Source organism: Rhinopithecus bieti, unplaced genomic scaffold, assembly GCF_001698545.2.
Source record: "Rhinopithecus bieti isolate Rb0 unplaced genomic scaffold, ASM169854v2 scaffold_9449, whole genome shotgun sequence".
Classification (NCBI taxonomy): Eukaryota; Metazoa; Chordata; class Mammalia; order Primates; family Cercopithecidae; genus Rhinopithecus; species Rhinopithecus bieti.
The window spans coordinates 214,603-242,473 of NW_016806089.1; the positions used below are offsets into that span (position 1 = coordinate 214,603).

The 27,871-nt window shown below is 65.5% G+C and overlaps 1 protein-coding gene across 1 annotated transcript in view; it reads left to right on the forward strand.

The window, feature by feature from the left end:
• The window catches only part of BRSK2 (BR serine/threonine kinase 2), a 64,687-nt gene extending 38,845 nt beyond the window's left edge, over positions 1-25,842 (forward strand). Inside the window, 20 exon segments of the mRNA XM_017874689.1 lie at positions 1,778-1,863; positions 4,136-4,276; positions 4,968-5,084; positions 5,544-5,577; positions 5,771-5,839; positions 5,918-6,064; positions 7,413-7,444; positions 7,739-7,903; positions 8,042-8,139; positions 8,228-8,378; positions 12,344-12,404; positions 13,182-13,389; positions 13,958-14,006; positions 17,568-17,691; positions 19,419-19,477; positions 19,479-19,608; positions 19,675-19,752; positions 19,755-19,767; positions 22,322-22,369; positions 24,103-25,842. Coding sequence (XP_017730178.1) covers positions 1,778-1,863; positions 4,136-4,276; positions 4,968-5,084; positions 5,544-5,577; positions 5,771-5,839; positions 5,918-6,064; positions 7,413-7,444; positions 7,739-7,903; positions 8,042-8,139; positions 8,228-8,378; positions 12,344-12,404; positions 13,182-13,389; positions 13,958-14,006; positions 17,568-17,691; positions 19,419-19,477; positions 19,479-19,608; positions 19,675-19,752; positions 19,755-19,767; positions 22,322-22,369; positions 24,103-24,122 — 1,830 coding nt within the window. The 3' untranslated portion in view covers positions 24,123-25,842.
• The last annotated feature ends 2,029 nt before the right edge of the window (positions 25,843-27,871 follow it).

Genomic DNA, 27,871 nt, shown 5'->3' on the forward strand with positions numbered 1-27,871 from the left:
GGACTGGCCGCAGCTGGGCAGTTGAGTTGCTGCACTGACCTGCTGTACTAGCGGGCAGAGCCTCAGTGTCCCCAGCTAGAATCCAGAGGAGGCCCCTGCCTCAGAGCAACCTCTCCCCTATCAGGGCCCAGCTTAGCAGAGGGGAGCCCTGCCTTCCTCCTCGTCGGCTCCATGCGGTGGTGTCTGGTCACTGTGGGGTCCGGACAGGCCCCCTGGGTGGAGGACTCCTGGACTCTGACCCACCTCTCAGTAGGGAGGGGGCTGCTGCCTTAGCTGCTGGGAAGCCTGACCCTGGGTGTAGAGGCAGAGGCTGTGGCTCCCAGTTGCTCCCGGTCCCGCCCACAGTGGGACCTGGGCTGGCAGTGCGGGACCCTCCCAGCACCGGGGCCAGCTGAGCCCCCTGCCCTCCCTTCCCCTGCATTCACTCCTTTGCGTGCAGGGCTGTGAGTGGGGCAAGACATGGGGACCAGGGCCAGTGGGAGTAGCCGAGAGATGAGAGGCTTGTGGAAGCTCCTGACGGTTGGGGACCCTGACATGTTGAGCACCCCCCAGTTGCTGGGGGTATGGAGGAATTAACCAGACTAAACTGGGAAGGTCCAGGGACCCTATGGGGAGGTGTGAGCGGCGTTAACGGCTGCTGAGGGCTGCTTGGGTGGGGCTAGCAGGGTCTGACCCTGCCTTGGACGAGAAACAGAGACCCTGGCAGTGACGGGGCCAGGACAGCGCCTGGCAGAGAAATCGATTTACAGGGCTGTAAAGGCTGGGAGAGTTTCATGACGTTTCATTGCTGAATTTGGGAGTGCCTGTGAGCCCCGAGTGAAGGAGGGCCTGGAGTGTGGGGCGGGGGCAGGTGTCGCCCATGTCACCTGGCAAGTGCCAGGCAGCAGTTGGCCGCCTGGGAGGGAAGGGCTTGGGGGACAGGACTGGGCAACTTGCCAGGGCTGGGGACCGCCATCACAAGACTGGCCCCAGCCGCCGAAAGCCTCGTCCACCCTGACTCCTGAGTGCTGGGTCCCCCAGGCTGCGGCGTCGGCTGGCCCCACCACTGACACAACTCCTCTGTGCTGGGCAGGGCACCAGGTGCCACTGGCCAGGCTTGCATGTCTGAGGGAGGAGGCCCTGCCCTCACCTCGGAGCAGGACTGGGTGTTCTGAGGTGCCCTCAGGGGTCACTTCTGTCTCTCCCTGGGGCCCTCCCCACTTGGGGACAGTACCAGCTGGGAGCCTGCGGATGGGGGACACATGCCCTGAGCACGGCCTGCACACCCACTCTATGCCCCGCACACACAGGTCACCTGCCCCCACCTCATGCTAGTCCTGAGCCCACAGAAGCCTGTCCCGGCCCCTACTCCTGCGAGGCCTCCACCGTGAGGAAGGACGGAGCCCAGGCACAGCCTGCCTGGAAGGGCCCTCCATCCGACTGGCTAGGAGCCTGGGAGGCCTCCTTTCCGGCAGCTCCAGGCCCCATTCCTGAGGCTGGGCTCACGGAGAGGAGCAGCACCGAGGCCCAGGCTGCCTGCCTTCCTGGGCAGGGTGGGGAGGGACCCTCCTGCTCCAGGGGACCCCAGTCCTCAGCCCTACAGGCTGCTGTCAGCCCTGGGGCCTGGGCTCCCTCCACTGCAGCTCTCCCTGCCCTCTGCCCTCTCCACTAGCCAGGGCCCCAGCTGAGCAGCCCACGTCCCTGCGTCCCCCACAGCTGGCACCAAAGGTGGCGTCTGTGGGGAGAGAAGAGTGCCCCAGCCGTGCCAGCGTGACATACTCTGGTCTCTCCCATGCAGGTGGAGCGGGAGATCGCGATCCTGAAGCTCATCGAGCACCCCCACGTCCTAAAGCTGCACGACGTTTATGAAAACAAAAAATATTTGTAGGTATTGCTGGGTCTGAAGAGCTGGGGTGGCAGAGGTGGGGGCTGTCGCTGCAGGGGCAGGTGGCCGGGGCTTGGGGAGCGCTGGGGCTGGAGGCCAGGGGTGCTTACTGCACCCCAGCAGCCCTAGCCCTGCCAGCATGAACACTGCCTGGGTAGGGTCTCAGCCCAGGCCGCTGTGGTCTCTGCTTCTTGACCAGACCAGAGACCTGCTCTGTGGGGCTTGCAGAGCCACCAGCCTGAGGCCAGCAAGGGGCAACAGGGCCTTCTGGAGGGGGCATAGGCATTTCAGGGCAAGGGGCCGGAGCACCTGGCCCTCCCCAAATGGCTACGCTGAGCCTCCTGGCCTCTGCCCGGCACTTCCCCAGCCCCACTGAGCCATGTCTCCATCCCTGAGGCTCCCCACACGAGGCACAGCCATCAGGCTCCCGCCCTGCCTGGACCCTGTCACCCCCACAGCCGCCGAGGCCAGCAGAAATCCCCACCCTGTCCCAGGCATGCCCGGCTGTGAATCCCATCCCCCCACACCCAGCCTCAGGGAGCTCCTGGGAGTGGGCACAGCGGTCGCGCACGGGGCGGTCTCCTCTGTGCACTCTGATGGTCTTTCCCATGGATGAGGGCTGCTGCCCGAGGGCTGTCTGGCCTTGAGCCCCACCTGACCCTTGCTGGTCCCAGGGCGGCATCCTGACCTGCCAGGTGATGCCAGCTGGGCGTCTCTGAGGAATCAGGCATGGAGGGGACAGGGCTGGGCTGGGGGCTGCCCTCAGGGTGAGCTGGCTGAGGGTCTGGCAGAACCCAGCCACTCCCCTTCCCCCAGCAGCGACTTCCGCTCAGGCCTGAGTTTCTCGCTCAGGCCTGGGTTTCTGCATTCTCGTGGGGAGCATGTGCCGGTGGTTTCTGCATTCTCGTGGGGAGCATGTGCCGGTGGCCAGCTCCTGTGTAGCTGGGGAGAGGAAACCCAGGGGTGGGGTGTGGGGAGCCCGCCTGCCCCGCCATGAGCAGGGACACAGAAACTGTCACCAGAGGCCTGGGGGGCGGGGGCGGTCCTGGCCCTGATGCTGGCGAGGTGGACTGTGATGAGGGGCAAGGCTTCCTCGCTGTGACCTGGTGCTGGTGTGGTGGGGTCCTGGGGAGGCCACCTTGGAGGGGAGGGTGGGGGAGTGCGGGGAGGATGGGCACCGCGGGCCAAGGCCCAAAGACAGGAAAGAGCCCAGGAGGTGGGCACGGCTGCGCTCAGGGCTTCTCCCGAGGTCTGGCCCTGGGTGTTGTCCCACCCCCCTCTGGACACCGTGTGGCCTGTGCTGAGCCTTGGGCCTGGCCACGCCCTGCCCAGAATCCCACCCTGTGGCCCCCACCACCTTCCTCTGCCGTGGGAGCTTCACCACCACGACCTCTGCTCCCATCCCCACATTGGGGCCCCGACTCCTGCCAAGACCAGCTCCTGGGACAGCTGGTCTGCCCGGTCCCCGCTCCACTCTGAGCATATGCCAAGGCTCCACTCCCTTGTCCAAGGCCCCACCCCTTTGTCCTGTGCAGCCCCTTGACATCACCACGGCCACACCTGGCCCACCACCCTCACAGGCCTCCCCCTGGAGCTGGTTCAGCCTGGGCAGAGCGGCCCCCAGGCAGCTGCATCCAGCATCCCACGGGCCTCTCACCAGGAACCAGCCCCTCAGGACCCTCCATGTGGCTGAGACCCCATGTTGGGGGGTGCTGGGAGCCCGCCAGGGTAGGAAGGGGAGGGCCACACCAACCTTTTCCTCACCCCCTCCCCATGGCCTTCACACCTCCTGTCTCCCCCTCACAGTGGCCCAGATGGTCCCTGGGCCCCTGGAAGCGGCTCTGTGGTCTCCCTGCTTGGTGCCCGTGCCACTGAGGTGCAAGGGGACCACAGGGTGTGAGGGCCAGAGCAGGCAGGGCAGAGCCCCAAGGCCACCCCATGCACTGCGCCTTGGCCCCAGCACCCGCCACACTCAGCCTGCGGGTTCCAAACTCTCCCTGGCTGCTGTGCCCCCAGACCCATCCCTTCACCCGCCCCTCTTCCCCCACCCCACCCCAGGCTCCTTGCAGACTCATTTGAGGCCCACCCCCAGGAACCCAGATGTTTGAGATCTGCCGTCATCAGGGCTCCTCTCAGCTGCCTCCCCAGCCAGTGGGAGGATGGGGGCGGCCTGCAGAGAGGCTGGCCAGGCGGTGGCTGTGGGAGGCCCTGGGATGAGGAGGGGCGGCTGGCAGCCACAGCTGGGCGCACTGGTGGCCCCGTCTCCTGCAGGTACCTGGTGCTAGAACACGTGTCAGGTGGTGAGCTTTTCGACTACCTGGTGAAGAAGGGGAGGCTGACGCCTAAGGAGGCTCGTAAGTTCTTCCGGCAGATCATCTCTGCTCTGGACTTCTGCCACAGCCACTCCATATGGTGAGCCCCAGCCTGGTGCCCCCACGCTCCAGGGACCCCAACCCCCAGGGTGCTACCGCAGATGCCCCTGTGCCCCAAGGACTACAACCCCTAGTGTGCTATTCCGAGGTGCACCATCCCTCCATTAGCTGCCCCTCAGGCACACCGTCCCCCGGCCATTAGCTACCCCTCAAGGGCACCGTCTCCCCCCTTAGCTGCCCCTCAAATGCACCGTGCCACACCAGGTACTGCCCTTCCCCCCCACAGGAACATCAACCCCTGGCACCCCCCCCTTTCCCCTGAGTGGGCAGTGTGTTGGGAAGGTTTCTGCCTGGTGCCCACCCAAGGGCTCTGGGAGCCCCTCGGCCTTTCCAGGGGCCATTGCTTGCATCCATGCGTGCCTGGGGGCCCTAGCTTGGCCTAAGGCTAGAGCAGGTGTGCTAGGGAGCAGGAGGGGGCAGCAAGGAGCCTGCCAGGGGGCAAGAGGGCATGGCAGGAGAAACAGGGATGCCTGACCAAAGGCCAGAGCCAAACGGACCAGGCAGGCGACTTCTGATTGGCTGCCTATGACATCACCAGGCTGGGCTGCCATTGGCCCCTCTGTGTGATTGGCGTTTGGAGAGGCAGTGGGCTCTGGGCAGGGGGTCTCCAGGGTGCGGAGGTGCTCAAGGCAGAGACTGGCCCTGTTCAGCCTCAGCGCCCTCCTCCCCAGCCACAGGGATCTGAAACCTGAAAACCTCCTGCTGGACGAGAAGAACAACATCCGGATTGCAGACTTCGGCATGGCGTCCCTGCAGGTTGGCGACAGCCTGTTGGAGACCAGCTGTGGGTACGTGGCCTCTGCCCCTGCTGGCTCTGCACGGGCTGGGCTGGGGGAAGGGGAACCGGTGGGCACCCCACAGGCAGGCCCCCCCCAAGTGCCTGAGCCTCCCGGCACCCCACAGCCTGGTGGTTTTGGGGAGACAGGCCTCTAGGCTCAGTAAGGGTAGGGGTACCGCCCTGGCCCTGGCCCGCCTGGGTGTGAGGCTGGGACCCGCTTACATGCCCCTCTCCTGGGGACCCCCTGGCCCTTGCCTGGCCGAGTGGGCAGACAGCCTTGGGCATAGTAGAGACTCAGCACCCCACCTTAGTCTCCTCCTAAAAGCCCGCCTGGGAATTCAGGGACGTGGGGGCGTCTTGCGCCACAGCCCTGGGAGCCTCCTTGAGGGCCCTGCGGTGCACCGTCACCCCAGGGGGAGGGCCTGGCAGCGCCCGGAGCCCTGCCGCTGACCTCCGCCCTTGCCCGCAGGTCCCCCCACTATGCCTGCCCCGAGGTGATCCGGGTGAGTCGGCGCCGCCCGTGCAGCTCTGTGGGTCCTAGGGTGGCGGGGACCTGACCCTGGTGGGACCCCAGCCTGCCGCACCCCCAGGTGCTGCTAGGCCACCTGTCCCGGGGCCGACTCCCTCTGAGCCCAGCCCCGCCAAGGCCCCCGCCCTGCCCTGCGCCCCCAACAGCCCGGGCACTGCTGTCTGCAGGGGGAGAGGTACGATGGCCGGAAGGCGGACGTGTGGAGCTGCGGCGTCATCCTGTTCGCCTTGCTAGTGGTGAGACCCCGGCCCCTCCCCACCCCGGCCTCTCTCCAACCCGCCTGCCCATGCTGACCCCCGCCCGGCCGCCCGCAGGGGGCTCTGCCCTTCGACGACGACAACCTGCGGCAGCTGCTGGAGAAGGTGAAGCGGGGCGTGTTCCACATGCCGCACTTCATTCCGCCCGACTGCCAGAGCCTGCTGCGGGGCATGATCGAGGTGGACGCTGCACGCCGCCTTACGGTGCGTGCCCTTGGAGCGGGCTGGCCCCGGAGCATGGCGGGGGGGCGTGGGGGTGGGCCTGTGCCCGTGTGTGCACAGGTGCGTGGATGTGTGCCCAGATGTGTGGGTACCCAGGTGTGTGAGTAGGTGCCCAGGTTTGTGGATGTGTGCACAGGTGTGTGTGGGTGCCCAGGTGTTGGCTTGTGTTCAGGTGTGTGGGTGCACAAATGTGGGCATATGCCCGTGTGTGGGTGCCCAGGTGAATATTCAAGTGTGCAGGGGTGCTCAGGTGTTTGTGGGCTTGTGTTCAGGTGTGTGGGTGCACAAATGTAGGCACATCCCCAGGTGTGTGTTCAAGGGTGTGGGGGTGCCCAGGTGTGGACACATGCCCGGGTTCATGTGATTGGGTGAGGGCATAGGTGTGGGCATGTGCACCTGTGGGGAGGTGTGTCCAGGTGCATATGAGCACTTGTACTAGAGTGGGGTGTGCACAGGGGTGGGGGGCTGTGTGCACAGGTAGGTGAGACCTGGCTGTAAGTTACACAGAAGCACTGGTGCTTCCTCCTCACAGCCATCCTGCTTGCAGACGCTGCTGGGGCAAGCCCCAGCCAGGGTGAATAGTTCTGCTGAGTGCCCCCCGGCAGCTGTGGGGGCTGGCAAGAGCCAAAGGTAGCCCCCAGCTGCTGGTCCCGACCTCCTCCGGGGCTGCCTGGCGTGGGGACCGCACATGCCCACTTGACAGAAGCATTTCATCCTCTGGGCTGGCCCTTCCAGGGTAGCGTTGCCCTGTTCCCAAGAGGCCACCGCCTCATACCCCACGAGCTGTCCCTGAGTCAGGGTGGAGAGAAAGGGACGTGTGGCCGTCCGGCCCTCCCAGCCTCCTGCCCGCACCTGCACCCAGCCCCGCCCCGCCGCACAGGTGGGCCAGGTTCTCCTGGCTTCAGCTCCCTCTTGGCTGCTCCCTGCTCTCCTGCCTTGGTTCCTTCCTAGAGCCACGGAGGGGCCCGGCCCAGGCAGCACAGGCACCTGGGGCCCCCCTGGCTCCAGCTTCCCTCCCTCCCGCTCTCCCTCCACTCCCTAGGCCCCTGCCCCTACCTGGAGCACCCCCCCAACCCCGGCTCCCCACCTAACTTCTCTCCTTGAGGTTTGCGTTTTCTTCTCCACTTGGGAGAGGCAGGGGCAGGGGTGCTGGCCTTGAGCCTCTGGGAACGCAGCCCCCTCCCCATCCTCCCCACCTTCCCCTACTCACTTGCCCTCACCCTCTCCTGCTCTCTCCGCGCCCCCAGCGCCCCCGCCTTCCCCTCACCTCCTAATGTGGGCTCTTTCCCTCCCTCGTCCACACTAACTCCCTGTTTCTCTTTCCTTGTAGCTAGAGCACATTCAGAAACACATATGGTATATGTAAGTAGCTTTTCCACCCACTAATCGCCTGCTTTGCCTGTTGCTGTGGCCTGGAGGCCCTGCTAGGAAAGGCGGGGGGAGGGCGCCGGCCCAGCCCCGCGTTGGCCCTTGGCCCTTGGCCCTCTGTGGCCTGCGCTGGGTGCGGGGTATGGGCAGGACGCAGGAGGCCTCCCCGGGCTGGGCACAGGGAGAGTGGCAGGACACAGGGCCCCAGGTGAGGGCGGGCCTCCCACCCTCCCAGCCGTCCGGGCCTGGCTGCAGCTGATGACCAGGCGGCCTGCCCTGTGTCCACAGAGGAGGCAAGAACGAGCCAGAGCCGGAGCAGCCCATTCCTCGCAAGGTGCAGATCCGCTCGCTGCCCAGCCTGGAGGACATCGACCCTGACGTGCTGGACAGCATGCACTCCCTGGGCTGCTTCCGAGACCGCAACAAGCTGCTGCAGGACCTGCTATCCGAGGAGTGCGTCCAGGGCTGCTCCTGGGTGGGGCCCTTGCAGTAGGCGGCTGGGAGGGGCATGGGGCCTGGGGTGGGAGCACTGCCGTGGAGGAGCCGGCGGCCCTGCATGCCAGCGCGTCTCGCACCTCTCGCCCACTGTAGGGAGAACCAGGAGAAGATGATTTACTTCCTCCTCCTGGACCGGAAAGAAAGGTACCCCAGCCAGGAGGACGAGGACCTCCCCCCCCGGAACGAGATAGGTACGGGTCCGGGGGTGGCCTCCAGGCCGGTCCGCACGGCCCCACCGGGGTCCAGGGGCTGTCTGGCCTGACCCTCATCTGTACTCAGACCCTCCCCGGAAGCGTGTGGACTCCCCGATGCTGAACCGGCACGGCAAGCGGCGGCCGGAGCGCAAGTCCATGGAGGTGCTCAGCGTGACCGACGGCGGTTCCCCGGTGCCTGCGCGGCGGGCCATTGAGATGGCCCAGCACGGCCAGAGGTGTGTGTGCCCCGAGGCTGCTGGGCCTCCCTCCCTGGGCTGCGTGGCACTGCCGCCTGGCTCATCGCTGCCCATTGGCCTGGGGTCTTGGCTGAGACCATTGGGTGGGGCTGCATGGGCTGAGCTGGACTTAGCTGGGCTGGGCTGAGCTGAGCTGGGCTGGGCTGGGCTGGAGTGGGCTAAGCTGAGCTGGGCTGTGCTGTGCTGGGCTGGACTGGGCTAGACTGGCCTGGGCTAGGCTGGGCTAGGCTGGACTAAACTGGACTAGACAGTACTGAGCTGGGCTGGGCTGGTCTAGACTAGGCTGAGCTGGGCTGGCTTGAGCTGAGCTGGGCTGGTTTGGGCTGGGCTAGACTGGACTTGGTTGAGCTGAGCTGGCCTGTACTGAACTAGATGGCTGGGCAGGTCTGGGCTGAGCTGGACTTGGTTGGGCTAAGCTGGGCTAGGCCAGACTAGGCTGGACTAGAATGGGCTGAGATGGACTTGACTGGGCTGGGCTGAGCTGGACTGGGCAGGGCTGGGCTGAGCTGGGCTGAGCTGGGCTGAACTGGATTTGGCTGAGCTGAGCCAGGCTGAGCGGGGCTGAGCGGGGCTGAGCAGGGCTGAGCTGGGCTGGGCAGGGCTGGCTTGACCCAAGCTTGGCTGGGCTAAGCTGTGATATGGTCACACCATGCTCAGAGCTATCAGCCCAGCAAGCCTGTCCCCCTGGCCCCGGCAGTGCTGGGCCCGGCTCTGGGTGGCAAGTGTGGTGTGTGTGGCCAGGGACATCACAGAACTCAGCAGTGATGAGCAGACCCGTGGCCGGAGGAAGGGCACCAGTCCCCGTGGAGCCTCTCTGGGTGGGGGCAGGGCTGGGCTGCCTGCACGAGGTCCTCAGCAAATCCTTGGAGCCGGTGTGGCCTCTTGGGGATGAGCTCAAACGTCCCTCGCCAGGTGGGGGCTTCCAACATTCGGGGACAGCCCTTGGGCCCAGGAGCACACCAGGAGGTCCAGGAGCTTGGGCAGTCTCTGGTCTGCCCTGTGGTCTGGGCCTCAGCACCCCAGGGCCCCCTCCTTGTACTGGGGATTTGGGGGTGGGACAGGCGAGGCCTGTTCTTTGGGAACTTGGGGGAAACTGTGGGGAACTGCAAGGTAGTTTGGCAGCCATCAGGCTAAACCTGTTACAGCCCCAGCCCTGGCCGGAGCACTGGTGGTCCCAGTTCTGCCGGCTCCCAGGCCATGGTCCCCTGGGAGTCCCAGGCCCTCCCCAGGATTTCAGTCTGGCCCAGCCTCCCAACTGGGGTCCCAGCCCCAGAACCTCCTTCCCAGGGCCCACTCAGCCACAGCCTTGACCCCAGGACTAGGGGGTAGCAAGGGGCCCTCCTATCCACGTTCTACTACACTGGCCTTCAGTGGCCTGCATGTCATGGGTGCACCCAAATCTGCAGCCCAGGTGCCTGTCTCCTGCCTTTGTGGCCACCTCCCCGGGCTCCCCTGACCCTGCAGGGCAGGCCCCACCACCCTACTGCCTGGCCTCTGGTCAGTGGCGTGGGAGGCCACCCTCTTGGCGTCTGCTGCAGCTCCCAGGCCTGGCTGCCTGGGCCAGGGCGTGGACCATTTCAGGGCCTCTGGAAGACCACTAGTCCTGGCATGTCCCAGCCAGACTCTGCTCTTGGCAGGGCCACCTGTGCAGCCAGCAGAGACCCAGCTGCTTGGTGCTGGGCCACACGGGACTGCTGACTGGGGACGCAGGGGTCCTGGGGGCTGGGGGTCGGGGGCTGGGGTGGGGCCGGCCAGGCCACCCTGCCCAGCAGTCACACGGTGCGGGGTGCGCCGTCTGGCCCAGCCTCCTCTCTCGCCATCTTTGTGCGCCGGCCTCAGAGCCGCGTGTTCTTACCTGGTGTGGCCCGGGCCCTGGGGGCCGACCTGTGCCCACACGTGGCCGTCAGTAACTGTGTTTTCTCGCTCTGTTCTGCTGTAGTAAAGCAATGTTCAGTAAAAGCCTGGATATCGCTGAGGCCCATCCCCAATTCAGCAAAGAAGACAGGTATACACCCCGACCACCCGTCCCCGCACCTCCCAGCCCCAGACACGCTGTCCTGCCTCAGGCCGGGCAGGCACATGGGCGGGTCTGGTGGCGGGCTGGGCTGCAGGGCCCCTGCGGCAGTGGAGCCGGCCAGCAAGCCAGGGAAGGGCCCGCGGGCTAGGCACAGGCCAAGGAGGAGGGGTGGGGCTGCTGAGGCGTGGCACGCCTATACCCGCGAGGGACCACACACTGTGGCTCACAGGGCCTGGGGCTAGAGCCCCGCGTGGCCGCAGGCTGAGCTGCCCCTCCTGCCAGCCCCTGTGTTGTGTCCAGTGGGCCTCAGCGGCCCTGCTGCCCCTGGGGCCGGCCAGAGTTGAAGCCCAGCAGCCGTCCTGTGCCCACCTGCAGGAGCTGAGGAGGGCAGAAGGTGCCGTCAGAGGGGCCTCTGCCCGGGGCCAGTCTTCCGAGCCTGGGCAGGTGGCGCCGTCTCCCAAGGCTGTACCACGCTGGCTGCCAGTCGGGCCTCTTTGAGCCCTGGCCCTGCGCCTACCTGTGACCCCCACCCGTGTGCCCCCACCCTGCCTGCCCTGGCTGCCCTCAGGGCTGGCGCCATCTTTCCTGCCCCTGCCCCAGCAGTTGTAGCTCAGCATTCCAGCGGCTGCCTGGCCAGACAGGACCGGGGCTCAGTCCCTCCACCTCAGGGCTTCCGGCGCCTCTTCTGTCTTCCTCCTGCCCAGTCACGAGCTCTGGGCGGGCTCGACAGGAACCACAAGTCCAGGGCCTCACTGGTGGCTGCTGCCACCATGAGGGTTGTCCGCAGCTCGCAGCTCAGGCCTGAAAGCTCTGGGTCCAGTCCCAGCCCTGGGTGCCATCCTGACCCAGACAGGCTGGGTTGGGCATGGGGTCCCCGCCGCCTCCCTGCCCCTTAGCTGTGTCTGGTGAGGGAGTTGGAGGGTTGTCGCCGTGGGGCCCAGTCCCTGGGTGTCCAGGTGTCCAGGAGCCAGGTGTGGCCAGCGTGGCGCTCTCCATGGTCCAGGGCCTGGGCCATAGTGTGGACCAGCGAGGCCCCTCGTGGCTGGCTGGCGGTGGGCAGGCCTGGCGGGCAGTGCAGGGCGGGCTTTTACTCTTCTCTGTCCTCTTCTCTTTGGTGGCTGCCTCGGCCCCTCCCTGCACTTCCTTCCTCCAAGGATGGCAACTGCCACTGTCCGGGCGTGTGGGCGCCGGCTCGTCCGTGCAGTGTGGTGGAGCGACACACGGCCATCCTGGTCCCTGCATGGGGGTGGCGGCCGCACACCGGAGTCTCAGCCCGGCACACCGGGCCAGGGCCTTCCTCCTGCTGTGTCAGGTGTCAGGCCGAGTAGGGCAGTGGTGGGACAAGGCCCCACCGTCCCTGCCAGCAGCCGCCCCAGCCTGGCCCTGCCTGGGCCCTCCTGGTTGTGAACAAGGGGAGGGCTGGCCGCTGACCCAGGCATCCCTCACGGGCATCTAGGACGTGGAGGACCAGGCTGCAGGCCCTGGGAGAGCTCAGCCGTCGGGGTGGGGAGGAACTTGGCAGCAGGGGCATGGGAGGCTGGAGGCAGCAGGAGGCCTGGAGCAGAAGGAGCTGGACACAGGAAGCTCACAGGAAGCCCCCGTCTGTCCCCTCGTCCCTCTGTCCACCCCCACGCTGGATGGTCCCTTGCTGCGGCCGTCTGATGCCACATTCTGTGCTGTGCCTGGGCTGCTGGCATGGGGTGGCCCCCACACGTGGGCTCTGATGGGGGCCCCAGTGGGGCTGGGCACAGCCAGGCGCCCTGGGTCCTCCTGGAATTGGCAGGGTGTGCAGCAGGACCCAGGGCCTGGAGGCTCTTGGCCTGGGCTCCAGGCCTCCTGGAGGGTTTACCTGGGGGGAGCAGAGCCCAGTGCTTGCTGCTCCGCTGCCCCCTGGCTGAGCCGTGGCCCTGTACCTTGTGACCTCCAGGTCTCGGTCCATCAGCGGTGCCTCCTCAGGCCTTTCCACCAGCCCACTGAGCAGCCCCCGGGTGAGTGACCCCCCCCCGCCTCCACCCAGCCCGGATCCTCACAGGCCCCAACCCTGCCAGTCGGCGTGTGCCAGGGAGGGGGCAGGCCTCCGCGGACCCTGGGAAGCAGCCCCAGGCACACCCCCCCACGCCCGAGCTCCTGTGGCGGCTGCTGCTCTGTGGCGCGGGCTGCTTTGCTAACTGCACGCTCTTTTGTTTTTTGTTTTGTTTTGTTTGTTTTCTTGTGTGTCACTTGTTTTCTTTTGTGGCGAACCCTCCTGCCCATGCCCGCCTGCCTCTCTGCCTGCCTCCCCACCCTCCCGCTCCCGCCTGCTTCTTTCTGGTCCTCCTGTGCTATGTGCCTGTGGGGGACTGGGGTGCACGTGCCGCGCGGCTGCCCCCATCCCGCTCGCTCCCTGCGCCTCCCTGTAGCCTATTAGGAAGCTTGTCCTGCCCCCACCGCCCCCCGAGCTGCCCTTTGTGGCCCGCCCCCTGACCACCTCCGCGGAGCCCGAAGCTTGTGGGAGCGCCTCGAGGCCCGGATACGTCCTCCCTCCGCAGGCCACCCCGCGGCCCGACCCCAAGACCCAGACCTTGCCGTGCAAGGCCAAGCTGACCGACAAGCCTCTGCAGGGCACCAAGTCCAACCCCTTCCCAGCCAGCACCCTGGCCCGGTCTCCCGCCGCCGGCCTTTGTCCCCAGCTGGCACCACCCCTGGGCCCACCTGCCCTGCGGGTGCCCCCCCGGCCCCCAGCCACTGGGGTTGAACCAAACACCAAATCTGTCCCCATCATACAGGTGACCCCTCACCCCTCACCAAGGGGCAGTCCCCTCCCCACCCCCAAGGGGACACCTGTCCACACGCCAAAGGAGAGCCCGGCCGGCACGCCCAACCCCACGCCACCGTCCAGCCCCAGCGTCGGAGGGGTGCCCTGGAGGGCGCGGCTCAACTCCATCAAGAACAGCTTTCTGGGCTCACCCCGCTTCCACCGCCGGAAACTGCAAGGTGAGTGTCTGCCCAGAGGCACCAGAGCAGGGCTGGGAGAGAGCAGAGGCTGCCCCAGAGAGGCCCCCCAGCAGTGCCAGACCAGTCCGCAGGGCCTGCAGCTGCAGGGGTGGCTTGGGCCTGCCCATGGCTCACTGTCCCAAAAGCGTCCAGCCACAGCCTGTTTCCTACCTGCTGCACAGGCTGGCACCCCCTCCAGACATTCTGTGTTCCCGAGTCTACCCACTCCATGTCCTGGGGCCAGGCACACAGCAAGGAGAGCTGGCCGAGGGGGCACTGCCAGTCAGGAGGCCCCCATGTGTGGGCACCAAGGGCCAGCCAGTGCTGCTGGAGAAGGCACAGCCGGCTTCAGCACCAGAGGCGGGGACAGCTCCCCCTTAGCCCCGGGGCACCACGGCCAGTGGAGCCTCTAAGGTGGCCGGGAGCTGGGTCGGGACCGTGTCCCTGGGGCTGTCCCAGTGTGTGGGGGTGGACTCCTGATGACCCTGACCTCGGCGCAAGGTGGCCGGGGCAGGGGAAGGATGGAGTGGTCACCAGGCTTTCCCTCCTGTTCATCCCATGTGCACAGTTCCGACGCCAGAGGAGATGTCCAACCTGACCCCAGAGTCGTCTCCAGAGTAAGTGGCCCCTGCTGGAGGCCTCCTGGCACCTGACACTGGGCTGGCCGGGGGAGGGGCACAGAACCCTTCCCCTGTGGCCGACGGGGCCTCCTCCACCTGGCTCCACCTCCCACTGCGGGCAGGCCCGTCTCGGCCACTGAGTCTGTGAACTTCAAATACCCAGCAGTGAGGGGAAGGCCTGCCAGGGGAGGAGCCCCCAGCTCTGCTGAGAAGCTTCAGGCCTCAGGAGAGCCTGGGGTTGGCTGGAGGCAAGTGGGGGGTACGTTGGGCAGAGTCTCCCGAGGGCCTGAGCTCGCCAAGGGCAGAGACTCAGGGTCCATCCGGTCTCAAGGAGAAAGCAGCCTGTGTTAGGAAGAAAGAGGCAGCCCTGGGGCAGCAGGCCTGGTGGGAACACGTGTGCAGGGGCGGAGCAGAGCCACCAAGCTGAGGCCTGGCCCCGCCGCCTTTCCGAGCCGTGAGAGGTGCCACTGCAGAGACTTCACAGCACCCAGGTGCTGCGATGCCCTGGGGGCCACTGTGACTGGCGTCCGGGCAAAGATGTCCCCAGAGAGACCCCTTCCCAGTGCCCAGGCCCTCTCCCTCCTCCACAATGGCCTTAGTCACTGGGCAGTGTCTCCGTGACCAGGCGACTGCTGGCGTACACATACGAGCCTGCAGCGTGACCCCAGGCCAGGCAGCTGCAGAGGGCGGTGGCCAGGCCCGAGTCACTTCACAGGAGACCCCGGGAAACGAGGTGTGGGCAACTGTGGACTAAGAGAAGAACCTTCATCCTGCTGCTGGCTTTAAACCAGGGGCCCCTGTGGAAACTGCTCAGCGCTAAGCCCCAGGAGCGGCATCTGCAGTCTGTGCCAGGATCCAGTCCCAGTGGCCTGTCTGCGCCGGTCAGGCCGCCCTTCCAGCTGGGTGCCTAGGTCGGAGGTGTGTAGGCATCATCGCAAGCCCAGAGGCACAGGGCTCAGCAGACTTGGGAACCCTCTGCCTAGGCCCTGACATTGCCATTTCTGCTGCTACCAAAAGCTTTCATGAACAGACTCATAATTCTCTTCCTCAGAGAAGGCGCAAAACATCAAAGCCAGGAAGGGGCTTTGACGCCGCTGCAGCTGCCTGCGCTTCTCCCTCCCCCACCTTGAGACGGCCTGGAGGCCCTGACCCCTCCCGAGGGCCCGGCGTGGACGCCTCCCACAGACTCTCTTTGGTGACGACTCGCTTGCTGGGGACCCGAGACAACCCCCAGCCCCAGCTGCCGCCAGCCCCACATCAACCGGGCACCTCAGAGGAACAGAACCAACGGGCTGTGTGTGCAAGGGAGGCAGTGGCTTCAGGAAGGGGCACGTGCGGTTGTTTGGGACATGCAGGGCTGCCGGCTGGACACTCAGGGCTGATGTCCTTGAGTCTGAAGCCCTGGCTGGAAGCCCAGGCAGCTTCCAGGTTGCAGCCTCAAGGGGCGTTCTTTCTCCAGGAAGACCGAACCTGGTGGATGCACCACCCTGTGAGGAAGGGTCCCCCGCCAGACTCAACAGGCGACTGATTTAAGTTCGTCTCATCTAAAAATCGCTTCGCAGCAACACCCATACTAGCGTCCGGCCAGGCTGTGCACTGTCCACCACGTGGGTGCTGGAGTCACAGCACAGGCCCCTCACCCCTCATCAGCCTGGCCTCCCTGGGCCCTCCGGCATCTTTCACACATGGGACTATTTTTGCCAAATGCTGCACCCCCGGGCCTCAGAAAGCCACGTTTGTGCCATCTTTCCTGTCTCTTCGTCGGGCAGAACGTTGACCATGCAAAATCCCATCTGTGCTTCCAGAACTGCCTGGCTGCCCCGTGCACTTCCTGGCTCCAGGTCCTGGCATAGGGGGAAGGGGGTGAGGTCAGGGCCAGAGCTGGCCCTCGGAGCTTTGAACCCAGGACAGTCAGCCAGCAAGACCAGCAGGACACTGAGGCGGTGTCGAGGGGCTGAGCGATGGCTGGGCCCGGTCCCCGTGCTTGTCTAGTAGGACTCCTGGGCGTCATGAGGATGGCCACAGTGGCCAACGAGGCACTTCCAGGAATGGGCAAGGGAAAGGGGAGTTGAGAGGCCGCTGGGAGGGCCTCAGAATCAGTCGGGAGACGGCACCGGGCACCACTGAGCCCCAGCCCCTGCTGGCCCCTCCTCCCGGTCCCTGCCTCTGCCTCTCCATGCAGCACCTGGTTCCACCTCCAGGCAGCAGCCGCATGGGACACCGGCAGCGGGAGCCACCACTGCGAACCCCCACCCCGGTGCGCTCTGCCTGAGAGTCTCAGGGGCTGTGCTAGAGGCACCCCTGGCCGTGGTCCTCATGACTGGGCTTCCTGGCTCCCTCGTTGGTGGGTGGGGTTCGGGTGCCCTCGAGCTGGAGAGCAGAGGGCCTCTGCGCGTTGGGGTGAGCCTGCCAGCAAGACAGGAGCAGCCTTCTGTGGCCTCAGAAGCGCCTCCCCGCTCTCCTGTTGGAAGCGAGTTGCAGGCCCCGCCTGCTCCTGGGGGTGGGTGGCACAGGTGACTTCAGGAGACCAACTTGAGCCACCTCTCACAGGAGCCTTGGTGAGGAGGGCTCACCTGTGGAGGGACATTCCTAGACTTGGGAGCGAGTGGCAGGTCGGCAGCCGGGCCAGGGGTAGGGAGGGGTGTGGGGCGACTAGGCGGGCTGGGCAGGTGGGTGGTGCCAGCCGTTGTCACTGGGCCCTGCGTCCAGCAGAGGAAGTGATGTCAGTCAGGCCTGCCAGTCATGAGGTTAGCAGCACTGCCCTGGCCTGGGGTGGGGACCACCCACTGTGGTGGCATCTGGGAGCCAGGGTCTGCGTGGCTGTGGCAAGCCCTGAACCACCCTTCCACAGCCAGCCTCAGAGGTCTGGAAGTGATCTCTACAGGCTAGGGACCGGCCCTGCCAGGCTGGAGCCACAGGGAAGCCACATGACCACACGTGCTAAACACAGGAGGGCAGCCCCGGGGTGCTGAGGCTGCCCTGTCTGGTGGGAGGGCACACAGCTCCCAGTGTCTGTGCCGTACTTGTCCTGCCACTGCCTGCGTACAGCTCCCTGGTTTTCCCAGCTCCAGGCTGGGCACCTCAGCCAGGATGCCACTGGGCACCTGACTAGGGCTCAGCCAGAAATGGAGGCACAAGGCCAGGGGCAGGGGTCACCCCACTCCCCTCTCCTTTCCTTCCCAGTGGGGTCTCCAGCGAGTGCTGCCTGGACACAACTCTAGGGAACCAAGAGGGGCCAGTTAGGGCCATGGAACCTGGCTGGGCCATGGGCCAGGGTTAGGGCATGAGGGCTTGGATAAAGGTTGTGGTCAGGGTCAGCGTTGCTAACGGTGATGGTCAGGGCATATGGGCTAGGGTTAGGGCGTCGGGGTCAGGGCATATGGGCTAGGGTTAGGGCGTCGGGGTCAGGGCCATGGGTTCTGGCTAGCACTGCGGAGACGGCCGTTTCCATCACGCAGGAATTGAGGATTCCACTGTTCCAGCCCCAGGTTCGAGGGAGGCAGGGGTGTGGACAGTACCACGCCTCAGTCTTCACAGCCTCTGTCTCCTGCTGCCCAGGCTGGCCAAGAAGTCCTGGTTTGGGAACTTCATCAGCCTGGAGAAGGAGGAGCAGATCTTCGTGGTCATCAAAGACAAGCCTCTGAGCTCCATCAAGGCTGACATCGTGCACGCCTTCCTGTCGGTGAGGCCATAGGGCGCCAGGGGAGGCGGGCAGCCCTCCCAGCCCCACGCCGCCCAGCCCCGAGTATCCAGGCTCCTCACTTAGGACACGTCCACACACACAGCATGGACGTCCGCTCACCTGTGGGCCGGCCTGGCTGCCTTCACTGGACAGGCGCTGTCTCCCCCCAACCTTGTGCGGGAGGGCTCACTGCCCATCTGGGGCACTTGGCCTGTAGAGGGAGTCAGGGCCTTGCTCACTGGTCCCCAGCAGCCCTAGATGTGTGCTGGGCAGGCCTGGGCAGCTGGCACGTGGGGCAGAAGGAAGGCTCCAGCTGCGTGGGTCTCAGAGGGGGACATTCCCATGAGACTTAGGGAGAAGCCTTTGTGAGGCCATGACCCCAGGAACCTGTGGGGCTCTCTCCCCCAGGCCTCAGGTATCTCGGTCTCCCTGGTCTCACCCTGCCCTCGGAGGCCGGGTGGCTCTCCACAGAGTGAGGGTCTTGGGTGGGCTTCATTTGTCTTTGCTGGGGCATCTTTGGGTTAGGAGGAGCAGAAAAGCCCTTCAAGCCTCAAATGGAGAAGTTTTATTGCCAGGACTCCAGCACCCAGTCCCATCAGGAGGCCCCTTCCTTGTCGGCCCTGCCCCACCCTGTACTGCACCCAGTGCTGAGGTGTCACAGGGGCTGCCCCCCACCTCCCCCACCGCCCCCGCCTGCCATCCCCAGGGGCTGCTGTCTCTGCTCTGTGCTCACTACTGCCCAGGCCCCAGGATCTTGGGCAAGATCAGACTGTGGCTCCCTGCGGCAGCCATCTCTAGCTGGGGTGGCTGGCCTCCACCCACCTGACGCTCTGCCCACAGGCACTCAGGCCACTGCTGCCCTGGCCTGCAGCTGGGTTCCCTTAGCGCCGTGGGGGGACAGCTTGGAGCCCCTGCAGAAGGCTCCAGGGCCAGGGGGAGCCCAGCGCGTGGGCAGGCCTCAGGCTGCACTTGGATCCTGTCCCGGGACCCTCAGGGCGCACCCGTCCCCACAGGGTGCTTCACTTCGCTTGGGCCTCTCCCTCACCATATCCCTTCATGCTGGCCCTGGTTGCCACGGGCCAAACCTCAGACTCAGCGGTGGCTCAGCCCCTCCCCATGACCGGCCCCAGTAAGGTGCCGGTGTGCCAGCCTGGGGCCCCCGTGCACTGCTGGCCCTGAGTTCTGCTTCCAGCAGCTGCCCCTCGTACTGTGGAGGCCCACACAGCCAGTGCCCAGCTCCATTAAGTCCTGCAAGGCAGTGGGAATCCAGTAAGCCCCAGCAGAAGGGCACGGCCCCAGCCCTGCCCTGGCATCCTCCCTCTCAGTGCAGCTTCCCAGACTCCCCACCTCCCCACTCAGCTCCACCTTGGACCCCCCACTTTCAGGCTGCAGAGGTCACCTCTCCCCTCCTCTTGGCCTTAAGGCCTCCTCTGTGGAGTCCTGGCCATCCTGTGCTGTGGCTGCATGAGAAAAGTCCATGGCAGGGGTTCAGCCACCCCCGCTAAGTGGACCAAAGCTTTGGAGAGTGGGGGCTGGAAACGCCCCCCTCCCTGCTCCGACCGTCTTCCCACCCAGCGCGTGTGCCCCTTCACAGATGTGGAAGGCAGAGGTGCCTGGGTGCTCCAACATGTTGTTGCGGTGGGGCTGGCTCGCCCCAGGGCTGCCTCCCCAGAGGGCCAGGGTGGACCTGCCAGCCAGCCACGCTCACACTGCTCCCTCTCCACCAGATCCCAGCCTCATGCCACAGTGTCATCTCCCAGACGAGCTTCCGGGCCGAGTACAGGCCACGGGGGCCCAGCCGTATGTTCCCAGGGAAGCCGGTCAATTCAGGTGGATATCACCTACACTGTGAGGGAGGGAGGCGCAGAAGGAGAACGGGCATCTACCTCTGTCACCTTCCACCCTCCTCTCAGATGAGCCGGGGCTCCCCGGGGCGGCCTGCTGGCCCAGGCCTGTCCAGGGCGTAACCCCTGTCTCCCCTAGGCCCCAGCCGCCGCTTCAACGAGGGTCGGTGGCGACATCCAGGCCCAGCTGCTGAGACACCACGACCCACCCGCGGCCACAGGCACTTGTCAGGTGAGGCAGGGCTCAGCTCCGGCCAACCTGCAGCCTGCGAGTGGGGCGTGGCCAGCTGGTGCTGCCACGGACGGGGAGGCATGAGAACCCTGGCGCAGCCTCCTGGCCCCTCTTGACGGATGCCCCCACATTCCTGGCCCCAAGCTGTGGCTGCACTCCTCAGGGGGCAGGCCCCTACCCGGCCCGGGCGGGACCCACCCGCCTCGCCTCTGCCCACGCCAGGGGACATAGGGCGCAGGCCGCACCACACTGGAAAGGCGCCTCTTGTCCACTGTAGAACCCCCCCCACCAGCGCCCAGGACTAAGCTGGGGTGCTGGGCTTAAGGGCCAGAATGGGTCCACCAGCTACGAGAGTAGCCTCTGACGCTGGCAGGTAAGGCGCCCGGGCCTGTGCTGGGGGCGGGTTTAGCTGAGGGGCTTGCGGGCAGGTCCTCGGCCGGAGCCAGGCTGATGGCCCTGAGCAGGGGCCCTCCATGCCCACCCACAGGTCTCGGCCCTGGACAGGCCAAGCATGCCCCGGGGCTGCCCATCTGCTTAGGGAGCCAGACACAGGGCAGCCGCACAGGGCCCTGGGAGAGCAGTGACAAGGCCCTGCCCTCGGGGCTCCCCGCCATGGCACCCTAGGTGGGCCGCGGGCTGGCCTCTATGGGCTGTGATGTCGCATCTCTCCATCTCCTGACAGCCCAGGGCCATGCCTCAGCAGGGCAGAGGGGGCTTGAGCCCAGCCAGAGCTGGGGGTTCACCACAGCCTCACGGGCTCGTGCAGGGGAGGGTCGCCCCAGCCTGGAACCACCAGGGGCCAGGAGCCCAAGGGTCCATGCCACTCGGCATCCTGCAGGGAGGGCTCCCCCCGCTTCCCTGGGCCCACGTGTGGTGGGGGCAGGGCGGAGCACTGGGCACATGCATGGGCCTGGTCTGTCAGCAAGGGTGTGTGGGTGCACCTCTGAACAGCGGTGTGGCGTGGAGTGCTGGGCGTCATGTGGGGGGAGCACCCGGCTGGACCCTGGGGGCCCCCTCTCCCGGCCTGCATCTCTGCAGCTCTGTGGCATGCGAGGGTCACCTCCTGTGTTTCCGTGTGGGGTCCTGGAGGCCATAGAGGGCCCCCACCCCACCCCCCGCCATCCTCATTCCATCCTCATTCCATCACCTGTGGGAGCCCCCCCCAGAGTGTGCTTCACCCCACTGCGGGCTGGGGGCTGAGGTCCCTAACAGCCCTGGCCCTAACCGAAGCCCCAGTGGTGGAGGAGTTGCCCCCTTCTCCTGATTTTGGGAGCCAGGCTGGCACAGCGGGCAAGGAGGAGCAGGGTTCCAGGTGCTCAGCCCCGCAGATACATGTGGCTCTGCCCTGCAGCAGAGGCTGTGCCATCGGCCGACAGCAGCTTCTGGCTCTCTGAGCCTTGAAAGCCTCCATCTCAGGAAGGGAAACCAAGGCCAGGGACGGACAGGGCAGCCACCAAGGCCAGGGACGGACAGGGCTTTTCCAGGAGGGCAAGCAGAAACGGGCCCCGGGTGCTGCCCAGGGTGTCCCTGCACCTGAGCAGCCACATGGGTGCCTCAGTCTGCTCCTGTGTGGCCTGGGGGCAGAGCTCCCCCAGCCTGGCCCTGCAAAATGTGGTCCTGCCCATGAGCACGTACCACTCCCCACCGAGCCAACTCCCAGCCCCTCTCCATTCCTGCCCTGGACCCTGGCCTCAGTGGAGCCCATTGCAGAGGCTCTCGGGGGCCTGTTCTGGGCCCCATCTGTCTGCCTTTGGACTTGAGGAGCCCAGCCTGTCCCCATGATCTCGCTACACCCAGCCCTGCCCCCCTCCCACATTGGACGCTTTTGTCCAGTGAGCCCCGCTCCAAGGACGTGTGGAAGGTGTCTAGCCAGCAGGGGGCCTCCTCAGGCACTGCCCACCCTCCTGGAGACCCCAGCCCAGCCGAGGAGGGGGGCTGAGAGCCCCCAGTGAGGAGGCACAGGCAGACCAGGGCATGTGTCCACCCTCTGCAGGCGCCAGTGAGGGCCTCGAGGGAGCAGCCCCTCCCAGGGCCTTGCTCCCACCCCAGTCCTGGCCTGGCAGCACCAACATCCCCAGGCCCAGCAGCAGGGGAGAGGGTTGAGGAAGAGGGTGCCTGCCTTGAGTTGAGGGGCAGCTGGAAGCCACAGGGTCCTGGAGCTGCCGAGTGGCACAGTGAGGATGCATAGTGACGGACGCAGGCCACAGCCAGGGCAGGGTTGTCGGCCCGTGGGAGGTTGCCAGGCCCGCCCAGGGCACCAGCCATATCCAGGATCAGGCTCAGGCTGCTGGAGGACCCGCTGCTGCCCAGGTGGCTCCGCCTTGTTTCCCGCCCCCGCAGCCCCGCCTCACTCCAGGCCGTGCCCCCTGCACTGCCCCTTGTTGGCCCCGCCCCTCTGGCTCTGGCACCACCCACTCCGTCACCCTTACTTCCGGGGCCCCACCCACTCCTGGCTCCGCTCCTCCCCATCGAGGCTGTGGGCGTCCAGCCAGTCGGAAGGCGCCGGGCAGCCTTTCACTCACTCCCTCCCTCCTCTCTCCATTCTGTGCTCCAGACACCACTAACTGTATGGAAATGATGACGGGGCGGCTTTCCAAATGTGGTAAGAATCCCCCACGCTCACCTGGCGCCTCCGCCTGCCACTCCACCGCTCACCCTCAGCCCGCTCTGGCCAACCCGCCGCCCCGGCTGTCTCGGCTGCCCTGTGTAGACGTAGGCATCCAGCAGCCCAGGTGTCCCCGGCCCCATCCTCTACCGGGAGCAGCCCAGGTTGCTTCCCTGCCACAGTGGGCCCAGGCGGGGCTCCTGGCCAGACCCACCTCTGCCAGGCCCTAGGATCAGGGCAGGCCCAGGAAGGGGCTCCTAAGGCCTGAAGCTAGTGAGGGTCCCACTGGTCCCACTGGTGCAGGCTGTGGCCTAGGGCAGGGGCCGGTGCCCATCCCTCTGTCCACTGGAGGCTGTGCCTGGCAGGGAGCTCAGGATTCAGGTGGTGGTTAGGCTTAGGAAGTGGGGTTGACGTGCCTCCATCGGCACACCTGGGCAGTGAGCGCAGGGCCCCAAGGGTGGGCTCCCCATTTTCGCCCCTCTCCTCAGGACTGCCCCCATCCCAGGGACCCAGGACACGACTCTAGCTGCCTGTCCCCAGACCCCCCTGCCTCCCACACCCACCCCCTCCATGCCTGTCCACCCATCTGTCCATCTGTCTGTCTGCTGCTGAACTGTGTCCAAGCTGGTCAGGAGTCGGGCTTCAGGCCTCTCTGGGGAGGTGTGGTGGGCACACCCTCTCCCTCTCTTCCACTGGGCCTCACGCAGTGGGGCCAGCAGCTGCCCCCAGGGTCCTGCGAGGCTGCAGAGCTCCCAGCAGGCCCTTGTCTTTACGCTGTCATCTCCAGCGTGGGGGTGGGCTGTCCCTCATGGCTGTGAGGTGGGGAGGCAAGGGGGCGGCGCAGGGCCTTCCAGGCCAGGCCTTGGTGGGGAGGGAGGGAGGGGTCTCACCACCTGCCCTGAGCCTTACTTCGCCAAAGGAGCTCTGGGTCCTGCGCAACAGCTCGGAGGCACTGGGGCCCTAAGCTCCTGGCCCCACGGCGCACAGCTCCCCACCGCACAGCCCCCCAGCGTGCAGGGCCCCTGCCGGCTGCCGCCTGCCCACCCCGCTTGCTGCCCGCCGGCCCCATCTCAGCCTCATCTCTGGGTTCTCTCCCTCGTCGAGGCCTCTTTGTTCATTTGTTTGTTTGTTCTCTTTCTCTCTCCTTCCCTCCCTTCCTCTTTCTCTCCCCCTTTTTTTTCTTTTTTCCTTTTTTTTTTTGTCTCTGTTCTGTGTACCCAGGCAGCCCATTGAGTAACTTCTTTGACGTAATTAAACAACTTTTTTCAGACGAGAAGAACGGGCAGGCGGCCCAGGCGCCCAGCACGCCCGCCAAGCGGAGTGCCCACGGCCCACTCGGTGACTCCGCGGCCGCTGGCCCTGGCCCCGGAGGGGACGCCGAGTACCCAACGGGCAAGGACACGGCCAACATGGGCCCGCCCGCCGCCCGCCGCGAGCAGCCTTAGACACACTAGTCCCACCCCCACCCCAGCACAGCACTGACAGCGGCTGCCTCGCCGCCCGTCGACCGCCCTGCCCCAAGTGGACCCGCGGCCGTGCCGCCCGTCCGTCCAGACTGTTCTCAGAGCCTGGGAGGAAAGGAAAGGGGCGCCGGGACCGGCCTGCGGGCTGTGCCACCCGCGCCTGCTCTGTTTCCTCTCTCCTGTCTCTGTCTCTGCCTGTCTCTCTTCTCTCTCCTGTCTGTCTCTGCCTGTCTCTGACAGCGTCGCTTGTTTCCACTCTGATACCAGGAATTATCCCGAAAAGTTAACATGTCACCTCCACGAGGCCATCCTCTGTGACCGAAGGCAGCTGCTGCGGACCCGCCCTCCCTCCGCTCCTGCTGTTGCTGCCAGGCAGCGAGGCCCAGCCCAGCGCCCCGTCCACCCCGCGGCAGCTCCTCGCCTCAGCTCCGCATGGCCCGTGGGAGGAGGGCCAGGCTCGGGGGAGCCTCCTCCAGCCCGGCCGACCCGGACTCCCGGTCACCTGACCCCTCGGCAAGAACAGCCTGCCTGGCGGCCTTCATGGGGCCGGGACCCCCGGTGGGCAAAGTAGCCACAGGAACAGACCCCGTCCACCCCGTCCACCACCTCCACGCCGCACCCGGAGGCCTCCTCGCGCCTCGCAGGCCCATGCCCCGCCTCCCCGGCTGTGCCACCTCCGCCTCCGTGTAGTCTTGGCCTCCTCAGGCTGCCTCCCGTCCTCTCGTCTCACCTGCGCCTCCTTTGCCTCATCTGGGGCGGCTGTAGGCTCTGGCGCTCCTCCCTGGCTGAGGTGGAAACAGAGACCCTGGGGCGCCAGAACCTTCCCAGCAGGCCAGGCCGCTGGGCTGGGATCAGTGTTATTTATTTGCTGTTTTAATTTATGGATTCTCCACACCTCTGTTCAGGGACGGGCGGCGGCCGCATCCCCTGCTGTCTGCCCGTCTCGGGCGGGGTGGGGTCTGGGGCCAGGGCGCCCTCTGAGGACAGAGCTGGTGGGGCTCGGGGCAGCTGGCGAGCTACTGTAAACTTTAAAGAATTCCTGCAAGATATTTTTATAAACTTTTTTTTCTTGGTGGTTTTGGAAAAGGGTGGGGGCGCCGCTGGGACAGGGCCAGGTTTTGTGTTTCAGTCCCTTGCTCCCGGTTCTTTCTACACACACATCTAAGATGGTGCGGTTCGCTCTGTCATGGGTTCCGTTTCTCTGTGGAGCAGCAGCTCCACCTGTGGGGGCTCGGGGCAGAGGGGCAGCGTTCGTAGCGGACGGCAGCGCCAGCGCCCCTCTTTCAAGACCCAGGCTGGGGCAATCTTGGTTTTGTGTCCAAGGGTGAAGGGGTAGGAGGAAGGCCCCCAGCTGGCCCTCCCCACACACAGGACAGCAGGGGCACGTGGGGCTTTTCTTATTAAAATTTTAAAAGTTGGAAAAAAAAAAAAAAAGGACAGAAAGAGTCGGTGGCGCTCCTCCGCTGGGCGTTCTGTGCAGAGCAAGGCCCAGGGCGTGGCCTGGAGGGGCTGCAGGCCCCCCTGCCCAGTGCCCACTGCTGTGCTTCACCCCAGCTCCAGCTTCTGTGTTCCCTTCTGCCCATGTGCCCGGCCCTCCCAGGCGGGCACAGCCTGGATGCAGCGGCCATGGGGGGCGGCGGGTCTGATGCATGCCTCTGCCGTGGAGTCTGTCGGCTTCAGTGCCTGCCCCTGCCTCCCACCCACCTCGTGTATACATTTTAACGCTTCTGTTGACATGAGACCTCTGCCACAGGCTGGGATTTCTATACGTAAGAACAAAAGCAAACACCTAGGACAGCAAATGCCAGGCGGTCCAGGCGGGAAGGGGCTCTCCACGGAGATACGAGGACATGAAGCAAAATGCCTCTTGCTCACCTTCCCCTCTTGTGCTTCGGACACGCGCGGACTCCAGCAGGCGCCACGGAAATGGGCGAGCCCCTGCAGTGTACCCCTGTCGTAACTGTGAGCGACTGCAGCTCGGAACAATAAATCCCTTCCGCAAAGACAGCGACGCAGCTCTTCATCCGGGCAGGGCGCGCGCGCAGGGCTCTGGGACAGCCCGGGACAGCTTCTTGTTCCCCACTTGCAGCCCCTGGGCTGCGCCAGTGTGAACGCAGCTACCCTCTGCCCAGCTGAAGAGGGCAAGGGTCCGGGCAGCCAGGGTCAGAGGTCACTTCCAATATGTAGGGCCATCCCCTGAGGCTGCCCCAGCCTGAGACAGGCTCCCGTTGAGGGCCAGGGCCGGGGCGGAGTGCCCTTCACATGGCACCTCTGCCACTACAAGGCCTGCATGGGCCACCTCAGGCCTGGGCCTTTTCCTGGAGAATGAGCCTTCTTCCCGCTCCTCACTTGGGAAGAGACTGGATAGGGTGCCATGACCCAGCCCTAGGAGTGAGGGGCCCAGGCTGAGCACAGCCCCTGCAGCTAGAGCGGGGATGGTCCCAGGCATGCCTGCCACAGAGGGCAGCCAGGGCTGAGGGCTCCACTGGCACGACGCCCTGGCCCAGCTGCCCCTCTGCCGCCGCCACAGAAGGGTGAGTCCAGGCCCATGCTGTATGAGGCCAGTGGCCTGGAGGAGGCCAGGAGTAGGCCTCAGCAGGGTCCAGGCAGACTGTGGCATCCACAGAGCTGCCCTGGGAGGCGCACGCCCACGCACACTCCCCTCCCATGTGAAGGACTTGGGTGTGGCCGGACTGCACCCAGCTGTTTTATCATTGGAGCAGGTGCTAAGCACACAGCGGCTGCGGTGGGATGACGATGGGGTGGGGGCCACATCCCTGGTCTCAGTCCAACAGAAGCTAGTAGCTGTCCCACCTCCACTGTGACAAAACATTCCCAGACATTGCCATGAGTCTCCTGGTAGGGGACAGAATCACCCCCAAGTGAGAGCCACTGCCCTGAACTTCAAGCTGTGCCTGTACCCATCTCTCTGGAGGGAGCCAGGGGATCACCATGTTTGTCAGGCTTAGTTAGCTCGGGGCTCCACTCAGAGCCCGGGACACGGAGGGAAGCTGAGCCATCCCGTTTGATCCTGGACTGCCAAGTGGCTGAGCTTGGTACAGGAGGTGGGTACCCCGAAGCAAAGGCACTTGGGAGGGGCCCAGGGAATCAGACTCCATTCCAGTCCCTGGATTATCCAGTTTCCCGGCTCATTTTACCTTAAACAGGCTGAGGAAAGGAAATTGGCTGCTACAGTTCAGCGAAGTACAGGACGGTCTGCGGGGTCACAGGCTGCTGGTCCCAGACCGGAAGCTTCCTGACCTGTGGTCCTGCACCTGCTTCTCCAAATGGCTGACACACACACTCCTGGTCCTCCTCTAAACATTCATGGTGAGAAGCCAGCCTTCTCAGGCACATGACTGGAGGCCCAAAAGGAACAGTCTGTCAAGAACCCTGCCAACTCCCCAGTCTGCTCAGGAAGGGGCTGTGTCCTGCAGTCCCACTTCTGACACCAAGCTGTCTTGGTTGTAAGTAACAGAACCCAAAGTGAGCTAAGCCAGAATCTGCTGGTATTTCTATAAAAAATGAAAACAAATATGGCAGGACTTCTGATGTGGCAGACACTAGTCTCACTTTACACCAGTCGGTCCTCACCTCATTTTTATGAAGAAATTAAGATGGAGATTGAAAAAGGATGTGGTGGTCGGTCTGCCCACCTAGAGGACAGCTTCACAATCCTGGTCCTCAGTTCTCAGGTGGCTAATCTGACAGGCACATCTGGGGTCAGAGCCTGCCACGGCCTGGCCTGAGAGCTGGGGCCCTGCTGAACGAGCCTACTGGTGAGCCCACCCATGGCATGGCAGGTGGGTGGTGGGGGACGAGTCTGACTCGCCTCCCGCACAGGACGCGACCCCAGCAGGCAGGAGGTGGGTGCTCCAGGGAGGGGCCTTGCACACAGCAGTCCAGGCCTAGCTCTGCTCTGTGGAGAGCCTGCGCTGGGCTTTTCCCAGTCAGCTGAGGGCAGAGGCACAGAGCCCCGGCCTCCTAAGCTGTAAGATGAAACACTTCGGCCGGGCGCGGTGGCTCAAGCCTGTAA